The sequence below is a fragment of the Eleginops maclovinus genome, chromosome 16 (genome assembly GCF_036324505.1).
Source record: "Eleginops maclovinus isolate JMC-PN-2008 ecotype Puerto Natales chromosome 16, JC_Emac_rtc_rv5, whole genome shotgun sequence".
Classification (NCBI taxonomy): Eukaryota; Metazoa; Chordata; class Actinopteri; order Perciformes; family Eleginopidae; genus Eleginops; species Eleginops maclovinus.
In genome coordinates this window covers 14,608,766-14,629,854 of record NC_086364.1, presented here as the reverse complement: position 1 = coordinate 14,629,854, position 21,089 = coordinate 14,608,766, and the positions used below count along the sequence as shown (strand labels likewise).

At 40.4% G+C, this 21,089-nt stretch overlaps 1 protein-coding gene across 1 annotated transcript; it reads left to right on the top strand.

Moving 5' to 3' along the window:
• The first annotated feature begins 8,683 nt into the window (after positions 1-8,683).
• Positions 8,684-20,089, top strand: ccnf (cyclin F). The gene is given in 18 exon segments (XM_063904939.1): positions 8,684-8,938; positions 9,748-9,902; positions 10,048-10,154; positions 10,251-10,318; positions 10,452-10,648; positions 11,076-11,129; positions 11,414-11,518; positions 11,772-11,849; positions 12,325-12,479; positions 12,926-13,090; positions 13,393-13,516; positions 13,607-13,787; positions 13,943-14,030; positions 16,979-17,019; positions 17,022-17,077; positions 17,180-17,313; positions 17,811-17,989; positions 18,320-20,089. Coding segments are annotated over 18 exon segments (2,352 nt in total). The 5' UTR covers positions 8,684-8,925; the 3' UTR covers positions 18,772-20,089.
• Positions 20,090-21,089: the final 1,000 nt, after the last annotated feature.

Genomic DNA, 21,089 nt, shown 5'->3' with positions numbered 1-21,089 from the left:
TCACGCCTTTTATGTCCCATTAATGGAAGAAGCCAGACGCTTTTATTTCCACGGATAAGCTTTATTTTCTTTCCCACGTCAGTACTCCAGTATGCCTCACGTACTCGCACAGAGAGGGACAGAGTTGAATAATCTTTTCTTTGTCGTTCACATTCCTTCCTAGTTGTTCACTTTTCTCACCCTTTTCATTTCTACTTTCTTTTTGGTCGTGGTCCACTGCAATGCTGGACTTCAAGTACAAATCCACAGAAACCGAACACTGCTACCAAGAATCCACTTCTGTCCTTCAAATGCCCATTGAAGATCTCTTTCTCCTGCACCCCGCCCCTCACAAACACATTCCTCACTTTTTAACTCCTCTTTTGCTCATCTTCATCTTCTCTGCTGCATAGTGAGCTACAGCAGGGATCTTTAAGTCAGTGTGGTCAGTCATCTGTAAGCTGCATTAGGGTTGTTTATTTGATTTCCTCCACCATTCAGCCAGTCTGAGCCAGTTCCCTCCATCAAGCTGAATATTTTCTTTCAAGGCAAAGAAAGAAGTGTCTAAACTAAGGATCCCTTATCCTGTTTATATCGAGGCATGTTTGGAATTTGTATGAGAGTATTATGTGTCTCTTAATCTAAAAATGTTTGGCTATTAAAGAGCATAATGCTTTAATATAATTGGAGAAGAAACCTGTTGCTTATAAGAAGCCATGTTTAAAAATGCCATAGACATGGTTTTTAAACCCATAATAAATATTTTGTGTCCCCGAAGCTTCAAGAAATGACTTCTCTGGTGCGATCAAATATTATTTTGTGACACAGTCCGCATGCATGTCAATGTGGTCTCATAACACGAGAATTCAAATGGACTTGAAAGCTTTTTGCTTCCTTTAAAATTGTAGGTAATATAAATACATTCCAATGGCTTTTAGCACCAATTTACTATAATAAATATTAAGTTCACAGCTCATTTGGAGAAAAAAAGTAGGTAGAAACAAGACGATGAAATGTTGCCATGGCAAATCCAGCAAGGCTTGAAGATTTACACATTCAGCTCTGTACACACATTTATCCTTCCCTAAAATAGCTTTTCAGATGTGGAGGTGTGAGACGAGCAAGTTAAGGAGAAAAAGCTATCTGGATTGATGTTTCCTTTATGAAAGAGAGAGATGCAGGGGTGTGGACTACTACGAGGTTGCCTTCCACGCACAACTGGCACTAGCTGTGTGTGGGTGGGACAGCACTGTCATGTGTAGGGATACTCATTAGTGTACATTATCAGGGCATTGTATAGTTGATGTCTTCCTGCAAATCAGTGTATTCAGTAAAGAGAGGAGTATGTGGGTGGTCGTAGGATTTACGTCTTCTATTGATGTCTTAAAAAGAGGTGGTGGGTGCAATGGGATCCCAATATAATTGCCTTATGAAAGTGGCACATTTGTGCTATAGTATAGATGAGATGGAATAACTAACTTTCCTATAGGCGATGATGAGGGATTCCCCTTTCTCTTGTGATTAACAGTCAACAATAGGCTTCTGTATTTCACAGGGGTGGCATTACTGCAGGAAAAGAAAAAAAGACTGCAATTGAAAAGCAGTGATGGGGAGAAGAAGAAAAGAGGGAGCAGTTAACTCTTCTCCCCTCCCCCTTCCTGTGCTTCGTCAACCCCTATTCTCCCTGCTTCAAAGTTTGACGTCACACAAAAGAAGACCAATCAGAGCGCTTGAACTTCCCTGTTTTTCTTCACTAGCTCCTCCCCTCCCCTGGTCCCTTATATATCCCCCGCCACTACATTCAGGAGAGTGTACAATGTGCTGCCAGAAAGCCAGCAGGCAGTGTACAGAGAAACAGCAAGAGAGGGAGAGAGAGAAGGGAAAAGTGTGAGTGGATTTCAGCGCTGACTTAGAAGCCTTCATCTGACAAGCTCATTTATCCGGTCTCAAACAGACCTCCTTCTTCTTTCTCTCTTTTTCTGCCTTTTTGTATTTCTTTGTGTTTCTCCAGGCCAGAGCTGACTGCGAACGTGATCCACAAGGCCAACGCTGCAGTCTGGTTTCAGGATCCTTCAGCCCACACCATCAGTATGGGCTGTACTACAGCTTGCCAAACACAGCCCCAGAACAACACGGGTCAGGAGGGTCAATCCCTGGAGGTTGGTGATGCCAAAGTTCCTGAAGTGCTCTCCTCTCTGGAGCGCCTGTCCCAGGCCACTGGAGGCATGGAGAAGTCCTGGTACCGGTGCATCTTTCCCTTCGGAATCATCTCTTTGGTGATTGGTGCAGCAGGAACTGGGGTGACCTATACTTATAATGACCTGCCTCAGACTAAAGTTGTGTCAGTTGTGCTGCTTGTCATGGGTATTTTTCTGTTGCTGATGGCCACCGCCTGTTGGACAGTTCACAAGAAGAAGAGAAGGAAAAAGAAAGAGGGAGGCTCTTTCACCTCTGAGCAGTGTCCCCTGTGAAGCACATGGGGAAAACAGTGGACGGTACTTGATAGCAGAAACATACCCATGCCTGGCTGGAGGTTTAAGGGTTGACTAAAAAAACTGCCACTTCACTGCCTCCCAGCTCCATAACCCCTCAAATCTTAATCACAGAGTTTGGCTCAGCTCATATCGGAGAGAACTTAAGCTGAGAAATCATAGAGAGTGGAAGGCAAGATAGACAGGACGTTGAATGTCTGTTTAGTCTGTAAAGTTTGGACCATTTTGGATTGACAAGGAGGGATCAACAATGCCTCACATGCTCTTTAATCATCAGACAGAAAGTGTCTAGTGTCAAAACAACCTCAGAGGAGACACACACAAATATGCCTTGCACACTACATGCATATTTACACGCACGGATACATGGCCCCCGCAGTTCTCACTCACATATGCACTAGCAGTCAAAGAGGGATCTTGCTGGACTCCTAACACGCTATGCAGAGCTGCTGCCGGAGTCAATGCTGTCGTCACTAGGCACGTCAGTCACAGCATTCCTCTTGCCAGGACAGGTGACTCTCCAAGAGGCCATAAGTGGGCCAAAGACGGCAACCTGATACCCAGCCCAAAGAGCAGCGCACCCGCGTCAGCGCCCAGCGTCATTCACTCGTCCTGTGACACCGCAGCAATGTGTTGGGGGCTTTTTTTACGCAATGGGAGAGTGGAACTTGAGTCCAGCAGGATCTTACTGGCATCTGTGTTGACGATGGGCTGGAGAGGGCAGAGGACGTGCTGGGGAAGTGGAAGATGTTTGTGTGTGCTCAAATAAAGATTCTGGTGAACTAAAAAGACTGTTGGACCTTGGATTTCACTACTTAGTAACATATTTGCACATATAGCCATGTCCGTGCCAAGCAGGAGAAACTTCTAGTAAGCGACATACTCTGAAAGGCCTTTTGTAGCTTCAGCCTCGCATTACAAAGGATTGGGGCAAAGACTTTCTGACTGACTGATTGTACTTGTGTCAATGTGTGAGCATTTACGCCCAGCCTAGTGTCTTCGTTGGGTACCTCAAACCTACACAGGGCATGCCAGGATTATTGAAGGACACTATCCCGAGGGGACATGCCACTGCAGGGACACTTTGACTGATCCTGCTCCCCTCGGGCCCCTCCCTGTTGGTGCCTTGAGCAAGCACTCATGGAAAAAGGCTCTGTCGCATTCCCCCGTTTCCATCTGAAGCCCCGAGAATATCCCCTCTCAATCTCTCTCTCTATTTCTCTCGCGCTCTATACCCCAACAGGACTCTCCTTATCCATCCCATAGGCCTTCTTACATCCCCAGTTTCTGACTTGATCCCATTCATTTTGATATATTCCAGGAGAAAATGTGTACAGCCTTTTGACATCCAAATACACTAAAGAGCCCTATAGTTCAGAAATGTGTCATTATCACTACGTGCCAATGAATGTGGATTATTTTCTCTCCCATAGTGAAAAGAAAATTGACTAAGAGTGACAAATTCCTTTCCAAGTCTAAAATGATGGTTCAAGGCTGTCTCGTGAATACTGATTAATGCTTTCACTCTAAATGACCCTAGGATTTCCCTTACTTGTGCTTTCAGAGAGAATGAGTGACTGTAGCTTCGCTGAGCTCCACATCTGTGAATACCTACTTTCTGTTACTGTGGGGTCTCACAGGATGAGACACCCAATGGCATTTTATTCTTGTCTTAAATATTCTGCTTTCTGTCACTGAATGTAACATGGGGTGGAAAATACAAATCAAGGAATTAGGAAGTGCAATTAATGTTTGTATGTAGAATTGAAGGTGTCTGACCAGTTCTATGTGAAGGACCGTGTAGCAGCACTCTTGTACCCTTGAGAACAATCATTGATCACGGTTGCATTGATTTTTGCTACCAGATTAGTGACGCTTTGCTGAGTGAAATGTGTCTATGCATCCAGAGGTAGCAGTTAACACACAATGCCAAAGACCGTCCTGGGGGCCAGCTGCTTCAATAGACATGCAATCGATCAGTCCTTTCCCACACATTTTCTGCGACTCGGAGTGCATTTAGATTTTCCATTGCATACTGATCGTCAGCCAAACTCTGTTGAACAAAGAGAAGAAAGGAATGAAGGGGAAGATGTAGGGAAATGACAAGTAATGGCAGAAAAACAAAGCAGAACCTGGGAAGTAATTTCTTTTATGTGGGAGTGGGGAGCTATCTCTGCGCTCAGACTGGGATCAGCTATAATGAACACAAGAGTATTATTCTTGTTTTTTTATTTATAAAATCTTATTTACTGACAAAAATAGGACTCACATAGACCAGTCTATTCGCAAACAACTGTATACGGTAATGTTTGGCCAATTCAGCCCTTAATCTTTTCCTCATAAATACTAATTATGAGTTTGTCTTTTTTAGCAATGTAGTACATTGTTGTTGCATACTTCTACTTTCTAACTTTCAAGCTGTATTGTGACAGTGTTTTATTACAAAAATGTGATGGCAGGTAACCAGAATTTGTTTGTTAATGATGTGAAGTGATTTCCCTTCTGCCTTCTGAAATATTCAAGGGAAAATCTACCTCTCTCTGCTGCGGGGGAAATAGGTCCCTCACCCAGTAGACAGCCATGCTGTCTGCTAATGCTGTTTGTCACTCCAGCGAGTGACCCAAAACATGTCTGTGTGCCCTCTAATATTTGGTGCTGTATATATGACAATTTTATATTTCTACTGTACTGTATATTTCTACCTGTATGTATATCTTTTAATTGTATTAAATACATGTTATGTGAACCCACTGGTCTGGGATGTTGTAGTTTGTAGCTTGAGGTTAAACCCTGCAGCACTGATTAAATACTTTTTTTAGATTTGGGGGATTATTCAAAGGGATATATACGAATAGATTTGGAATATGGGGAGGGGACAGTGAGGATACGATGGACTGACACTGTTTTAACTCTATTTTTTGTGCTCATTCAATTATACTTATCATCACCAGACTTAGCGATGTACATAGAACATAAAAAACATTTTGGTTGACGAGACCATAAGGGCTTCCCCTGCCCTGGGCTTGAAATTTCTAGGCTGTATATAGAAGCATTGCCATGTGCTGCCCTGCCAGCTTGGGTGACTTGGTCAGTTACCCAGAGACGGGTGTGATCTTTTGGTTGTTAGGAAAACAGACAGACCATAAGCAAGCAGAATAAAGGACACCCCCTACTGGCATAATGTTCAAATAAACAGGGCCAGATATAGTCAGCTTGTTATTGAAACGAGCCAATTCACTTGAAGTTTATTTTGTATTGTATTTCCTCATTTCATCATCCATGGTAACTTTGCTGGGAAACGGCTGTGGGAGTGAAGGAAACAGTGTTAAAGTCTGGGTAAAGGGTGGGAGGGCAAAGTGCAGATGGAGTGGAAGTAGTCAGTTGGATGCTAGGGTCAGCACAGATTGCAGGAAACCATATTGGAGCAACTCATCCAACTCTCATTCTCCGGAATTTGGCTTCAAACCCAAGTATTTATCACTATTTGGCTTTCATCATGCTTTTATTAAACAGAATTTACATCAGTTTAAATTGCAAAGCCAGAGAAACACCCACTCAGATGTTAGGACTTTCTGGATTTCAGCCATATGACTTCTTTGTGTTTTTTATTGGCAATTATGTCTTGTGTTTTCACGTAGTGGTTCTTAATGATACTTTTGTATTAGGATTGAGTAACATTTACATTTGCTTCAGATATTACGGCAGCTGTTTTGGAGACTGCAAGGTGTGGAGGGAAATGATCCATGCCTAGCTAGACAGTCAAATTAAATCACAGCCAGATTTGATCACTCACTGAACACTGATCTGTTTTATCACTTTGGATGAGCATGAATATGAGACATTGCCAAATACCAACAGACAAAAAGATATTGGATTTTTTTTCTATACTCTCATTATCCCCCCTACTTTCCATCTTGTTTCAATTACCTCCCTCTCTTTATATCTCAAAAGTCAGTCAAATGTTTCTGTACACAAGAGGTTATTTTCCATAAAGTGTTTTGCTCTATGTTTCGATAACTAATACCCTGCTGCATCGTGGTAATTCTAATGAATGGGTGAAGTCACTGCTTTCCAATTTACCTCTCGAATAAAACACAATTTCATCCTGTGTGAGGCAGCAGCCTTATATCGGTACATATTTTCAAAGAAGAAATAATGATTGCTAAGGGAACACAATTGACGACTTGGACCCTGCAGTTTTGTGAGCACTTTGTGCATGATTTTATTCCTGTAATTATTGAATTATTTCATTTAAATGCTCCAACCGCTCGCTTCTCCCTAGCCTTTACTGGCCACATTGTGTTTTACTGAGAAAATGGTTGGAGTTTCTATGGAAACAGTAACTGCATCCAATTGAGGATGTCACAGTCTCTGCCCCGTCTGAGGTCACTCTGCTACTAGATAATTTGATACAAAACCTCCAGTATGCCTTTAATAACAATTAACCCAATTCAATATATACAGAGCAATTTAGCAGACATATGTCTTGTTTATTCACTATCACAAATGTTTAAGACAAATATTTACAATTTTAAGATTTTGGGTGCGGGTATATTTAATACAAAATATATTGTTTGTTTTAAAGATAGAAAAATAATGTTCTTCATTCTCTTTGGTTCTCTTCTTTTCAAAGAACACTATTGAGTTCTGGATATACTCTCATCATCTATAGGTGATTGGAAGATTGACTGAATTGCTGATCAATAGTGAGCTTGAAAGAAACAAATTATTTCTTCTGGTCCTCTGCTCCTTTATAACCCTTTTCCAAAGAGCAGCAATATAAAGGACACTATTCAGCCAAGAGAATACTCTATTTAATCACAATGGGCATCAAACACAATGGTCTTAATTACCCTTTCATTTCTGTAATTTTTCTCAAAGTCAGCTTTCATCAAAGGCGGAACTAATTTTTGTTGCTTGCTTGCTTTTTTTCCTGATCTGTGTGTGTGTCTGGGTGTGAGTGAGAGCGGTGACTTCAACGATGTGGTTTCTTAAAATGCGCCATAACCAATAACAAATCAATAATCTTGTTTGTTCCTGTGAATGTTTTATTATTGATAATGATGATGATTATTTGACTCACACATATTTAGATTAACGATGGACTTCTCTTGATTAACCTATAACACCCAAGTATCATACAAATTGATTTGGATATGCATTTCCCTGCGTCTTTATTCTGTGCCTAGGACTACAAATGCACAAAGGTGCATCCGGCTAGAAACTACAATGTAATTCTTTGTGTTTAATTTCACCGAAATAAGTATTTTATTTCATGATCTCTTGCTTCCAGTGCAAAGGGTACAACCATGAATGTTCTTTGTTGAAAACCAATGACACACAGGTCGAGTCCTCTGTAAAATATATGTGAATTATATGGATTCAGCTTTATCCTAACATAATAATAATAGTGTATATTGAAGATATGTTATAAATCTTCAATATACACTTAATTGATCAGAATTGATTTACAACAATTAGAATGAAAAGTTGACTTTTTCAAACATTAATACAAAATGTAGAGGGATAGAATATGAAACAATTTACCGAAATTATTAAGCAGTTTAATTAATAAATAACATGGTAAATATTGTGATTGTACTCAATGTTTGTTAGTTGGTTAGGCCAAAACAGTAAAAAATGCGAATGTAATGAAAAAAAAAACCCTTTCTCAACCAACATCTCTCATAGTGCCTAGGACTAACACAAAACCAAAAATTAGTTCAAAGTACAAAAGTGTCACCAGGACCCAGTGTAAAAACAATTTCTCTGCTGGTTATACAAAGTCATTTTATACCGTGATAATACAAAACCGCCTCTGGATCTGACTATGCGCCTGTCCCTTTAAACATCGTACCTTTAATACGACATTTCCTGTTTAACTACATTTCCCACGATCTACGGTAAATGGGTGGGTTTGTGGACGGTCTTCGTAATATGGTTAACCAATCATATACGTTCAATGGCGAGCGCCTAGTTCGAAATGGCATTACATTGTCCAATGATCTTCCGATAATTTGCAGTTTATAATTTCTGGCCAATTGCTGCAACTATTATTCACGCTTGCCAATGAGATGGATTGTTGAATATAGATAGGCGTCACCACTTCTGACCAATTAGATTGAACGTGGTGTTTAAACTGTCGGCGCGGGCGGTCCTAGAGTAACTTTGGGGGCGGGGCCAAAAGTAAGGACTCGTGCTTGAATTTGAATTCAGGAAAGAGCTAACAACTTGTTACGGTATTAGTCAGCACTACAGCACAACAGAAGCAGTTAGCAGGGTTGTGAATCAGTTTATCATTTGTTCAGGGCTGTTATATTTTAGGACATTGAGGAGTGTGTTTCTGTGTCTTGTGAGTTTGATTTGTGTAACATTAGCTAGTATCGCCGGAACATTTTAATCGCTGCTCAGTGCTGTAGCTACAACACTGTAAGGAGAGATTACTGGACTTGCAATGAAAGCGGGCGGTAAGTAACTAAAGTCAACCTAACCTACCTTTTACTAATAGAAATATTGATATGACGTATTGTATAGTGAGACGTTTTGAAGCTGCTTTAAATTATTGCAATTTGACACAGTTTGTTGACGTTAGCACTGGTTATTAGCTACTAGCCAACTCAAACGTTAGCCACGGATTCCTCCTCTGTTACTCTTAACTTTAGTTCAAATGTGTTAAGGCTAGCAATATGTAAATACAATGTACCTCTCCCTGGTATTGTACCAGTCTGTGGTATTAAAAACTATAACATAATGTTCAATTTCGTGAAACCTACGCAACTTAACGGTAGTTGCATTTGAAGCACAGGAGGGAAATTTGGGCGCTCAGTTGGGTTTAGTTTTCCCAGTAAGATGCTGAGTTCACTGTCTTTAGATAACTTTAGCAATTAGTGCAGCTTACAGCACTTAACGTTATAATGTTGTATCCTTGTATTGATACTTTGTACTGTTATCCATGGATTTAATGATTTCTGTATTTAAACAGAGGGTTGCACTACACCACCTAGAAATGTATTACGTAAAGGCGTTTTGAATGTGGAGCCATAACCTGCATCTGCAAACATATTAACCGACCGCTGGCATGCTTTTAAATTAAATGTAAATATTTGTTTGTCATTATAGTGGGAATTTGTTTTTGAGTCCAGCAGAAATATGTGAAATGCTTTTGGGTTGATAGTGTGTGTGTGTGTGTGTGTAGGCTTGAGTGTGTGTACTTCTGTTTAAGATTTTTATATGTACATAAAGTATCTTAACATTTATTTTCCTTTTCTTCACTCAGTAGTCCACTGCCGTTGTCCAAAATGTTTCTCGATTCCTGCACGGAAGCGGGTCCGTAAGCGTACTCCAGCCCTAACCCTGCTGTCTCTGCCTGAGGAGGTCCTCCTCTGTGTGCTCCAGTGCCTCTCTGCTGAGGACCTGCTGTCTGTCAGAGCAGTGAGTAAACAGAATGTAACACTAACACATAACCTCTAGCATGCATGTGCCAAGATTTGATTGGGCTCTGGCATCTGGTAACCACCTGATTTTATAGGTCAGATGACTCTTATTAATTAACTAATTGTCCGTTCCTCCCTTACAGGTTCACTCCCAGCTGCGGGACATTGTTGACCAACACTCCAGTGTATGGGCCAGAGTCAGTTTCAGGGACACATGGCCATCCCCTAGCTCCTTGTGGCTTTTCGAAAGGTACAATTACTTTTATCAAATAAAATGCGACAAAACAACTGATATTTTCTTTCCCCTTTTGTAAGATTTTTACCTGGAACACCTCTCTTCTTTCAGAGCTGCCGAGAAAGGGAATTTTGAAGCTGCTGTGAAGCTAGGCATCGCATTTTTGTACAATGAAGGACGTAAGTTAAACAATACACAAGTGTAAGAAATACATTCTAGTTAAATAAAGGTCAAACGTAATCGTGGCACCTGAAACCCTCTTGATGATTGCTTCAGGTGATAACTGCCCCTTGCCCTTTTTTCTCTCCACAGCATTGCTGAGTGACGAGGGGCGAGCAGATGTATGTGGTCGCAAGGCCTCCCACTTCTTCAGCCTGGCAGAGAGTCTGCACTCTCCCACGACAGATCCCTTCATCTGGGTGTTCATCCGTCCACCATGGTCGCCCACCGGCAGCTGCTGTAAAGCCGTGGTGTTCGACCGCCTCAAGGCCGAGTGTGACAATAACGCGGTAGGTTTCGGGGTTGCAATTTAACAGGACAAAAAAATATATATGCTTTGGTTTTTGCCAATGTTTAAGGACAATTGAGATGCAATTTTTCTTAGCTTGTGTCAACAACTAAAAAGCACATATGTTATTGCTTTTAATGCATTGTTCAAGTCGGCAGTAATGACAGTTATAATATTGTAATTGCATCAGCAAAATCATATTCTTCATATAATTCCAACTTTGTTGTTTTTGCTTAGAAACCTGACCCTTTATTTCACAGTGGAAATATTGTCATGGCTAAAACACACAAACATGTAGACTGTATTTATACCAACATGGATAATCTCATTAAAATAAAATAAAAAGTTAAGTGGAGTATTGAGGGTTTATAAAGACAATAATGCAAATATTCACAAGTCTTCGTCAATATATTTTCCTTTCTCTTCAGGACAAGAGAGGACCCTTGCTGCACTGTTTGGCCAGAGTTCTGCAGCTCTTTCAAGTGAGTGTGAGACTGAACCTGAACAGCTCTGTCTCTGTCCGGGTGTGGTTGGCCCAGTTTCTATTAGCCTCTCATCAAAGTGTATAGGTTTGTGCTGCTGGGACGGGACGGGCTGACCGACTAGTCCATAACAGCACAGACGGATCAGTTTTTGGCTGTTGCAACACCCTCTGTCAATTCTCCGTACTCTCGCCGTGCTTTCTTATTTAATGATATGACATGTACATGCTTCTATGGAATTGTTATTTGTTTTTCACACCTGGAACTTTGTTACCTTTTTATAGGACGAGGAAAGACGCTCGGATGCCATATCTATGTTGGAGGAGTCATCAAAGTCTGGCTGTCTACAGAGCTCCTACATGTTGTGGGAACACAACCGGAAAGCAGCTGTGAGTCTGAATCCCTCATTTTGCTTAATATCGAATATTTACTTTTCGATATATTGACCTTTTTTTTTTAAAGCTGCGGTACAGTTCATCCATGTCAAATTGGAGCACTTCCTCATTTGTTTATAGTATTTTTCATTCAAGCTTTAGAATTGATTACATTGACAGCTTCCAAAATGTCTTTTGAGTATTATCAGTCTTTTTTTATTACTTCCCAAAAGCTGTATTTATTAACAGTTTTGTGGTTGAATTCCAGATGGCAGATCCAGGCAGGTACCTCCAGTATATCCGAACCCTGAGGGACTATGCTGGCAAAGGATGCTGGGAGGCACAGGTGTGTGTGATTGAAGACAGAACAATGCCATTATAATGATGCAGCAATTGATTTTATTTGTTCTTATGCCTATTCAGTGATGGCTTTTGCCCTTGGTTTGTTGGCTGTAATGATACAAAAGACGGTGAAGTGTTCATCATGAGCTTTTCCTCACATGTTTTTGTTTTACTTCTCTTCTATTTCGGAGTCCTCCATTTGTTCAGAGTTTGAAGCTTTTTCTTATTGAACAACTATCAGAAAGCGTCAAGAGGGCTTGACATTTGGATGACTATTTTCTTTTTTGTTCATCATTTGGCCCAAATGGAAACATTGAACCTTAACAATATGACTCATCCGAATAACAAGCTGTGCAATCACAGCAGCAAACTGCTGCAGTACTCAACATTATTGTTGACTTTTTCCAAAGTGCTCCAATTCAACAAGCTTTCAAGCCATTTTGAAACATTTATCTCAAACATGTGTCTTCTTTCCTCAGCTGTCTCTGGCGAAAGTGTGCAGCAGTGGGAATCCGCTGGGTCTGGAGTCAAAAGCCTGCTCGGACCTGGTGGCTCAGATCTTCAGTTCCCCGAACCCAGCGTCAGGACGGTGCACTCAGGGCATCCTGAGGCGAGATATCAAGGACACCATGAGGTATTCAGGAACACACCATAATATTACTGGATGAATGACAGTCTGGTGGTCATTAATATCTCTTTAGACTATTGAGTTAGGTTGGTCGTTGCGATGACTCATTGTGATTTGATTATCTTGGCTTTCTTTAAAGACATTGTTAAAGAACAGATAAAATGGAACGACAGTGAGTGGTTACTCAAAATAATTAAATCAAAAGTTAAACCTTTACCCCGGAAGACAACCTTCAGAGAGATTTCAAATGAATTGGCCATTAAGGGTATTTATAAAAATCTCATTATGTCGGCTTGTTTTGGCCTCTAGAACATAATGAATTTATGTATCTACTTTGCGACTCTGCTATCTACTCTATTTGGGCTTTCTTGTAACACCATAATCTCAGTAAATGTATCCTTGTTAGTTTTTTGTGCGCACAATCATACCTTTCTACTTCTATGCCTGTCCAGGTACATCCTGGTGGACTGGCTTGTGGAGGTGACCACCATGAAGGATTTCTCCAGCCTGACGCTGCACGTGACCGTGGGCTGCGTTGACCGGTACTTGGCCCTGCGCTCTGTGCCCAAAGCTCGCCTCCAGTTATTGGGGATTGCCTGCATGGTGGTTTGTACACGGTGAGAACTCGCATGCCTCTTTTAGATGTTTATAGGTTTCATATAATTCATTGTTGATACATTTTGGGGTATTGTAATGTAATTTTAATTGTTTTTATATTCTATAAACTACTGACAATTTTTCTCCGTGTTGGAAATCAACAAACACTGGAATGGCTGCCATACATGTAGAGATATAGATTTAAGAAACATTTTGAGTGGTCTCTTAATTTTTTCCGGAGCTGTAATTGTTATTAAATGAAAGTATTTGAAGATGAAAAAGCATTCCTTCCAACCATGACCCTGGTTCTTTTTGTTTTCAGCTACGTCAGTAAAGAGATCCTGACCATACGGGAAGCTGTCTGGCTCACAGACAACACGTACAAATATGAGGACCTGGTTCGAATGATGGGCGAGGTAGTCTCTGTGCTGGAGGGAAGGATAAGGGTAAGAACAACACATAAACTTATTCCATTAACTGTATTTCATGCACTGAAATTCAAATGTTAAATGTGATTTCCTGCATTTTCCCCTCAGAGTCCCACCCTGCTGGATTACGGTGAGGTTCTGCTGTCCCTGCTCCCTCTGGAGAGACGGACCGCGCACATGTTCAGCTACATCTGCGAGCTGTCGCTGCTTTACTCCGCTCTAGCCACACCCCCGCCTTCCAAACTGGCGTGCGCCGCACTACTACTTACACGAGCGCTCCATCACTATGGTAATAACACACACCTATAACATCCATTTGACAAGCACTGTTACCATTTTAAATCTGACACGTAATAGAAATATCACTTTTTAACTGATAGAATTTACAGCTGGAGTTGAGTGTTGTGTTTATGTTCTCCTAAACTGATATCTGTCCCCCTGCAGCTCCCCTGTGGCCGGCCCAGTTGATTGACTACACAGGCTTCTCCAAGCAAGACCTCGCCTCCCTCTCTGTGCTGCTCTATGTCAAGTGGTAAGCTTCTTATGTTGTGTGGTTGGAATCGATTAGAAACCCAGCAAATCATTTCTGCCCCCAGTCAGGTCACATCCAGACAAGCAAGTCAGTCCCAAGGAAGCATCAGTGAGATCAGTTCTCATAAGAATTACGTACAGCTCTGGAAAAAATGAAAAGAGCACTCCAAATGTTTCTTAAATCTTTATCTCTGCATGAATGGCAGCCATTCCAGTATCTGTTGAATTCCAACACAGTTAGATTGTCAGTAGTTAAGAGAATACAAAAAAATAATAATCATTTAACTCAAAAATATACCTATAAATAATAAAACAAGAGGAAATAATAATGCAGAAGTGGTCTCTTATTTTTTGCCGGGGCTGTATGTGTTTTCATGACCTTTTGAAATGGAGAGCCAGCATAGCAATTGTATTCCTAAAAGGTACATAAAAATCACTTCTGGTGTAAATAGTTACCTACCCTAAAATGTTTTGTGAACATATTTCACCCTTTGAGGAAAAGCAACAGGTTGCCCCTTCCCTCCCGTAGCTGCCTATTTGATTAGCCAGGTTAGCAGATTAAATGGCTTTTGATTGGTGCATTCTGTTTCTGCAGTAGAGGCCCAAACCATGTCATTATCCGGCCAGCGTCTTTTGTTTTCCACACTGTAAAAAAAAAAAAAACGGTCAAATTTACGGTAAATAACCAGCAGCAGGGTTGCCGAAACTCAACTGTTAAAAAAATGATAAAAACATATAAAAGGTTACGGTTTACTTCTTCGGCAACCGTACATTTTACAGTTAAGAACCGTTTCTGTTTACGGGATAAACATTTAAAAAAAGTTTAATTGTAATCCACTTTACGGTAATTGGCGTTAAAAATAACAGCTACAATATGAACCTGAGTACGGTAAACAAATTAAAAAACAACCTAATTACAGTCTTTCTTGGAGATAAAAACAGTATAACTGTGTGCAATATTTTATTACTATAATTCAAATGTACAGTTAATTACCGGCAGCTGTGGTTGCCAGAAATTCCTTGCAAAAAATAAGGAAAATGTACTACAAATTACAGTTGGTTGGGATAGATTTTACATTCAATAATTGCTGATGGTAAATTACAATGAAAAAAAAACCAAATAAGCTCCAATTTAGCCAAGACACAGACTATCATCAACAAAGCTTAAGAAACTATTTTTGCATTTAGGCATTCTCTGTGAAACAACTGTTGGAACTGGCCCCGAAGCAAGAAACCTGTCCCGATTATTTCAAATCTTCTCTTTCCAACCGTTAGTCACAGAAACGGCGCTCAAATTATTTCAAATCTTCATTGTCTTCATTGTCTGTCTACAGTGCACCACTAAGGTGTTGTTAGGTCCACTGGCAGTATTTGTCTTGTGCTGTAAATTATGGGTTGCATTTTGAGGACATAACTGCTTGAGGTGGCTGTTAATGTGAAATCCAAACGTTTGCTCTAATCATCATCCATTCAGTCTACACAAAAGTAGGGCTGCAGCTATCAATTATTTGAGTAATCGAGTATTCTACCGATTATTCCATTGATTAATCGGATAGGGCGATTTAGGAAAATGTTACATAACTGAAGAGAGAGAGAGAAAGTATGTGCAATTAGCATAATAACCGAATGGAGCTCAGGCTTTCATAAATTGACAGCAGCATTATATTTACAGTGGTTATTTTCTTGAGCAAATGTTAGCTAACTTAAGGACATCATAACCCGTTGCCACCATTGATTTACGTTCTAAACTAGCCATTGCATACAGCCATAATTAATGTACACTCTTTACTATCCTTTATCCCAACTAGCAAACATAATGACAATTATTTACTTTAATGCTAACGTTAGCGTTCCGCTCCGTGGAGTACTGTTGTGGTACTTGAGTTCAGTTTTGCAATGGATACACTGTACACTATTTTTTTCCCTTTTCAGTGTGTAATGATCCCTAACTTTTGACAATTGATTTATTTTTCTTGTTCCTGTCTCTTCCGTTCGCTGCTCGCTGTTTTTTTAATTCCGCCATTTGGACTTTAGCGCTGTCAAATTACGCTTACTTCAGAGCCGTCTCTGTCAACGGCTCTGTGTCTAAATCAACACAGCGTTGTCATCGATGAATTTTAGTAATCGAGTTACTCGCGGAATCGTTTCAGCCCTACACAAAAGCCAACTGCCATTGTTGCCAAGGAAAGTTGAGTTACGTCTCTATATTGCCATTGCTCTGCGGCAGGGAGATGAACATGCTGCTCGTATAAGATCAAAGCAATAATAATACTGAAGCTGTTTTGTTAAATATAATGGGTGATATAAGCTGGTACATTTCTTTTTACCTGTGAGCCATAAGTTATATATATTTCAAGAAAATGTGAAAAGGATTGATAATTAATTAATTCATTCCTTGTACAGCACCTTTTCAAGCCTATATCCTCATGGGGAAAAACATGTTATGTTAAAGTCTAATCAATACAAAATGCCTCTAAGAAGGAGAGTCCATTTGGCTCACACAGGACTCGTGCTTCCCCATGCTCTCCTCCCTGGAAAGAGATAACAATAATTGATTGGTGACGTTTAGTCTGTTTTCAGCATGCTCGTATAGCTGCATTGATTAGATATACGATTGTTTTTAATGTCTGGTGGCCATTATGATATTAAGCAAACATGAAGCCCAGAGAGATCTGCAGGCTCATATGAGATGGTAGGAGGCATTGGAAGTGTGTGAGCGGGGGTGGTGTGTGAGTGTGTGTGTGTGGGGCCATGAGTGAGTCACAGAAACGTGCCTCGGGGTGAGTCACTTTGATAGGTGAGCATCGTATCGACAAACTGTAATTCTCAAATGGACAGGTAACAAGATTTGTCCTCAAGAGTTGATTAAGGAGATGCAGCAAGCAAAGTGGATCAAACTCAAGCAAGTAATCTCTCTTGTCCCCCCCACCTCTCTCTCTCTGTTCTCAGTTTCAGTCAAGACGTTCCCAAAGACTACAGGCATGTATCTCTTACGGTGTAAAGCAACGGTTTGAAGATGACTCCTACCAGCATATCAGCAAAGAAAAGGTATTTTATTATTTATTTCAGGTATAGGAACACAAAACAAACATTTAAAATTGTAGTACACTGTGTCATCGTGATTGATTGATTATTTATGGTCTCCACCAGGTGATGGATTTTAAAGAGCTGTGTCAGATCTTGGAGATTCCTGAGGTGGAGCCTCAGATGGAGCCTCCCAGTCCCACAGGTCAACCAGCAGACATGCACACCTTCCTCGCCTCTCCATCCAGCACCAACAAGAGGTAACACACCCATTTCAGCATTTAAAAAAAAAAAACAAAGAAATTGTTTACATATTATTTATATAATCGTAGATGCATATAAGACTGTGGAGGGAGACAATATTAGGATTCATTTATTTTTCGCTTAATGTACAGCAGTTCAAATGATGGTACAGATACATGACAGTATTACTATTACCAGAATCCCAGATGTCCAGATTGTTATTCTATTCATACTCTGTTGCTCCCAGGTTTGCAACATATTGTACATAAATTGTATAGAGCCATTAAGGCTCATGTGTGACAGGACATTTGAAAACATGAGGGATTCTGTCTCTGTAACCAACGTCAATATTAGCCCCCCCCCCCCCTCTCATTGCTCATTTAGCAGTTCTTACCATTGAGTTTCTTGTGCTCCGTAACGAACAGACCTTTAAAACGTCTCGGCCAGAAGGTGTTTGTTTGTGCCATCTGTGAAATGCTGCGGTGACTCACTGTAACTCCAATTTCCTCCCAAGGAGACGCGATGACGCCATGCAGACCCGCAGAGCCAGCTTTGTTGCCACGCCCACGGCAGAGCTGTCCAATCAGGAGGAGACGCTGCTCGGAGACATCCTGGACTGGAGCCTAGACACTTCCAGTTCCGGATATGAGGGGGACCGGGAGGAGGAGAGCGAAGGAGAGAAAGACTTTGATTGTGAGTTTTGAGGGGAAAAAAACACTTTTATTCTATCGTGGGTATTGGCAGAGTCTCAAAGGTGCTTTTCTGTATAGCATATAAATGAACTAATCCAAATATGGAGAAGAGTAATGTACGAGTCAGTCTTTCAGTAGGACATTAAGTGAGTAGAGATGACACAGCACTATTAGGATAATAAACTAGCACATACATTTAGGCCTGTTACTGCAGGCTTACTGTCATAGACAAATGTGAAAGAATGATAGAAGCTGTAGAGGGTGTGTTCACATGTGTAGTTTTGCCCAAAATCTTTATTTTTCTAAAGACTGACACTTCTTTTTTTCATAGCTTCAATGATATCTATCAAACTGCACTCGCTGACTGATGAAGAGAAAAGACTAGAGCACTGCAGAGCCTTGTCCAGTGACGAAGACAGCTTCTCTGAAGCAGAAAGGGAGGTGACCGAGGATTGCCAGGAAAAGGAACCCCTCCCTTCCTCCGCAGACCTTCACAGCTCAGGATACTCCTCTGTCCAGAGTATTAGCCCCTCGTCCACATGCTCCATCTCCTCCCTCATGCCTTGCACATTCAAAACCTTTACCACTTCTCTGGGCGCAGCATCCGCTAAGCCCCAGCCGGGCTTCCGCCTCTTGGTGCCCATGCAGAGGCCACGGGGCACCTCCAGCAAACAAGTGAAGAGGAAGAACTCAGCAGCTCATAGTGGAGGTGAGGTGGAAAGAGAAGACAAGGAAGAGGTAGGAGACCAGTATTCTGCCAAAGCAGGGTTTCTGAGCCTATAGAATGGGATTGTTTACAATCCACCAGCACTTTTCCTCATGCTGTTCCTTACTCCTGTCAGTCTGCACTGAGCCATCAATTTCCAGAACATCAGGAGACGTTCTAGAAAGGGAAGACAAATTTAAATATCTAGAAAGATTATTCTCTATGAAATTACATTTACACGTCACAATGGAATACCTCCCTCGCCTTCAGGGCTGAAGCCACTGGAACATTTCTTCACAAACATTTCTGTTGTATTGCCTTCTACTTCAACCCGTCTCAGATCGAGTTAGGTCATTTTAGAAGAAATCAAACCTCAAAGACTGGTGTTTACGAGGAGGAAAAAGTGTTCTCAAAATCATATTGTGGAAAACCTTAAACACAGCTGTCATGGTATTGGGATTATTTTGATTATCATAGTTTCTGATATGCACTGTAGGTGAAAGACTCCTGTATTTTGTGAATGTTCATGGACATTTCTGCATCTGAAGCCTAAAAACTATGATCTTAGAACTAAGGACAAAATGGAAAAATATGAATTCCTGTGTATTTGCCAAAGGTACTGTAGTGGTGTCATTTGTACTTTCAGGGGCATCTACTTATATAGAAACAGAACTGTGAAGTGAGTTTTAGTAGCATCTGCTAAAGTATACACCAGCTGTGTTGTTATTAATTATCAATATTAACTAGACACACCTTAATCCCATCAATACGACCGATGTTATGATTTTTCACAACTGGATGAATATACAAATCTCAGCCTGTCATCCAGATGTTTAGTGCTCCACAGTCAAATGTCAGGATGTTCTCAATGCAATGGGTATTTCTGACATGCTGATTAGATATTTTCCTCCCATCTAAATTAGATCGAGCACTTTTATCATCACAGAAGGAGTGTAATTCAATGAAATGTAACCATTTCCATGCTTGAACAATCAATACTAAAGTATTTTTGAATGGATTTGCTTTGCCTTCTTCGAGCAAAACGTAACATCTGACACTAAAGGAAATGTATTACCTGATGAGATTTTTAAAGTACCGTATGCCTCATTCAGGACACTGAGAACACAATGTCTAACTGTAAATTTGAAACTGTTGCGCCAGACTGGTTATAACCTGTGTTTTTAATATATGTACATAGTACTATATGTATACATGGAGAAAGACAAAGAACATGCCACTACTTGAAATGGTTTTCGCCTTGTTCCAAAAAAAGGGCAGCTTTCTTTGTGAAACTAATGTTTTCCTACAGTACAGTGTTTTCTCAATAGACCTGTGATGTGAATATGTATTTTTTTAATTGAGTTAAAAATAAAAGAAGCTGTCATGCAAGTTTCCTTTCAGTGTTATTTTGTGCATTTTCCACAACAAAAACACAACACTTTTAGTTGTAATACAATAACCTGGGCTTATTACAGTATGCTCCATTGTTTTAGCAATACAAATAAAAAAGTTAACCAAGCCAAAATGAACTACCATGTGAGAGCCTGTTAAAACAACGTTATGTCTTCTGCAGCTCAGGAGGTTTTCTCACATCTGACCCAAAAACTTCGAAGCCATGTGACAAACTTCCTTAAGTCGCACTTTCAGAATTGTGATCCTGTTTTGTTCTTACCTTGACATGTTAAGAATATCTTCTGTTTAAATACACACGGTTTATACACTCGATATCTCGAAAGCATATATTTGGACTATTCTTTTTTTATATATACAGTATATATATATATATATATACATATGTCTCTTGTAAGTTCCCCATCTAATTCAATGAACTATATTGAATACACTTTTGATGAGAAACATAAGCAACAATAATAAAGCTAGATTCTTTCCTGGAAAAAGGGGCAAGCATCTCCTGAGCTTAAGGTAGCCTATACAGTGGGGCAAAAAAGTATTTAGTCAGCCACCAATTGTGCAAGTTCTCCCATTTAAAAAGATGAAGCTAGATTCTTTCCTGGAAAAAGGGGCAAGCATCTCCTGAGCTGTCATTTTTATCATAGGTAAACCTCAACTATGAGAGACAGAATGAGGAAAATAAATCCAGAAAATCACATTGTAGGATTTTTAAAGAATTTATTTTCAAATGATTGTGGAAAATAAGTATTTGGTCAATAACAAAAGTTCATCTCAATACTTTGTTATATACCCTTTGTTGGCAATGACAGAGGTCAAACGTTTTCTGTAAGTCTTCACAAGGTTTCCACACACTGTTGCTGGTATTTTGGCCCATTCCTCCATGCAGATCTCCTCTAAAGCAGTGATGTTTTGGGGCTGTCGCTGGGCAACACGGACTTTCAACTCCCTCCAAAGATTTTCTATGGGGTTGAGATCTGGAGAC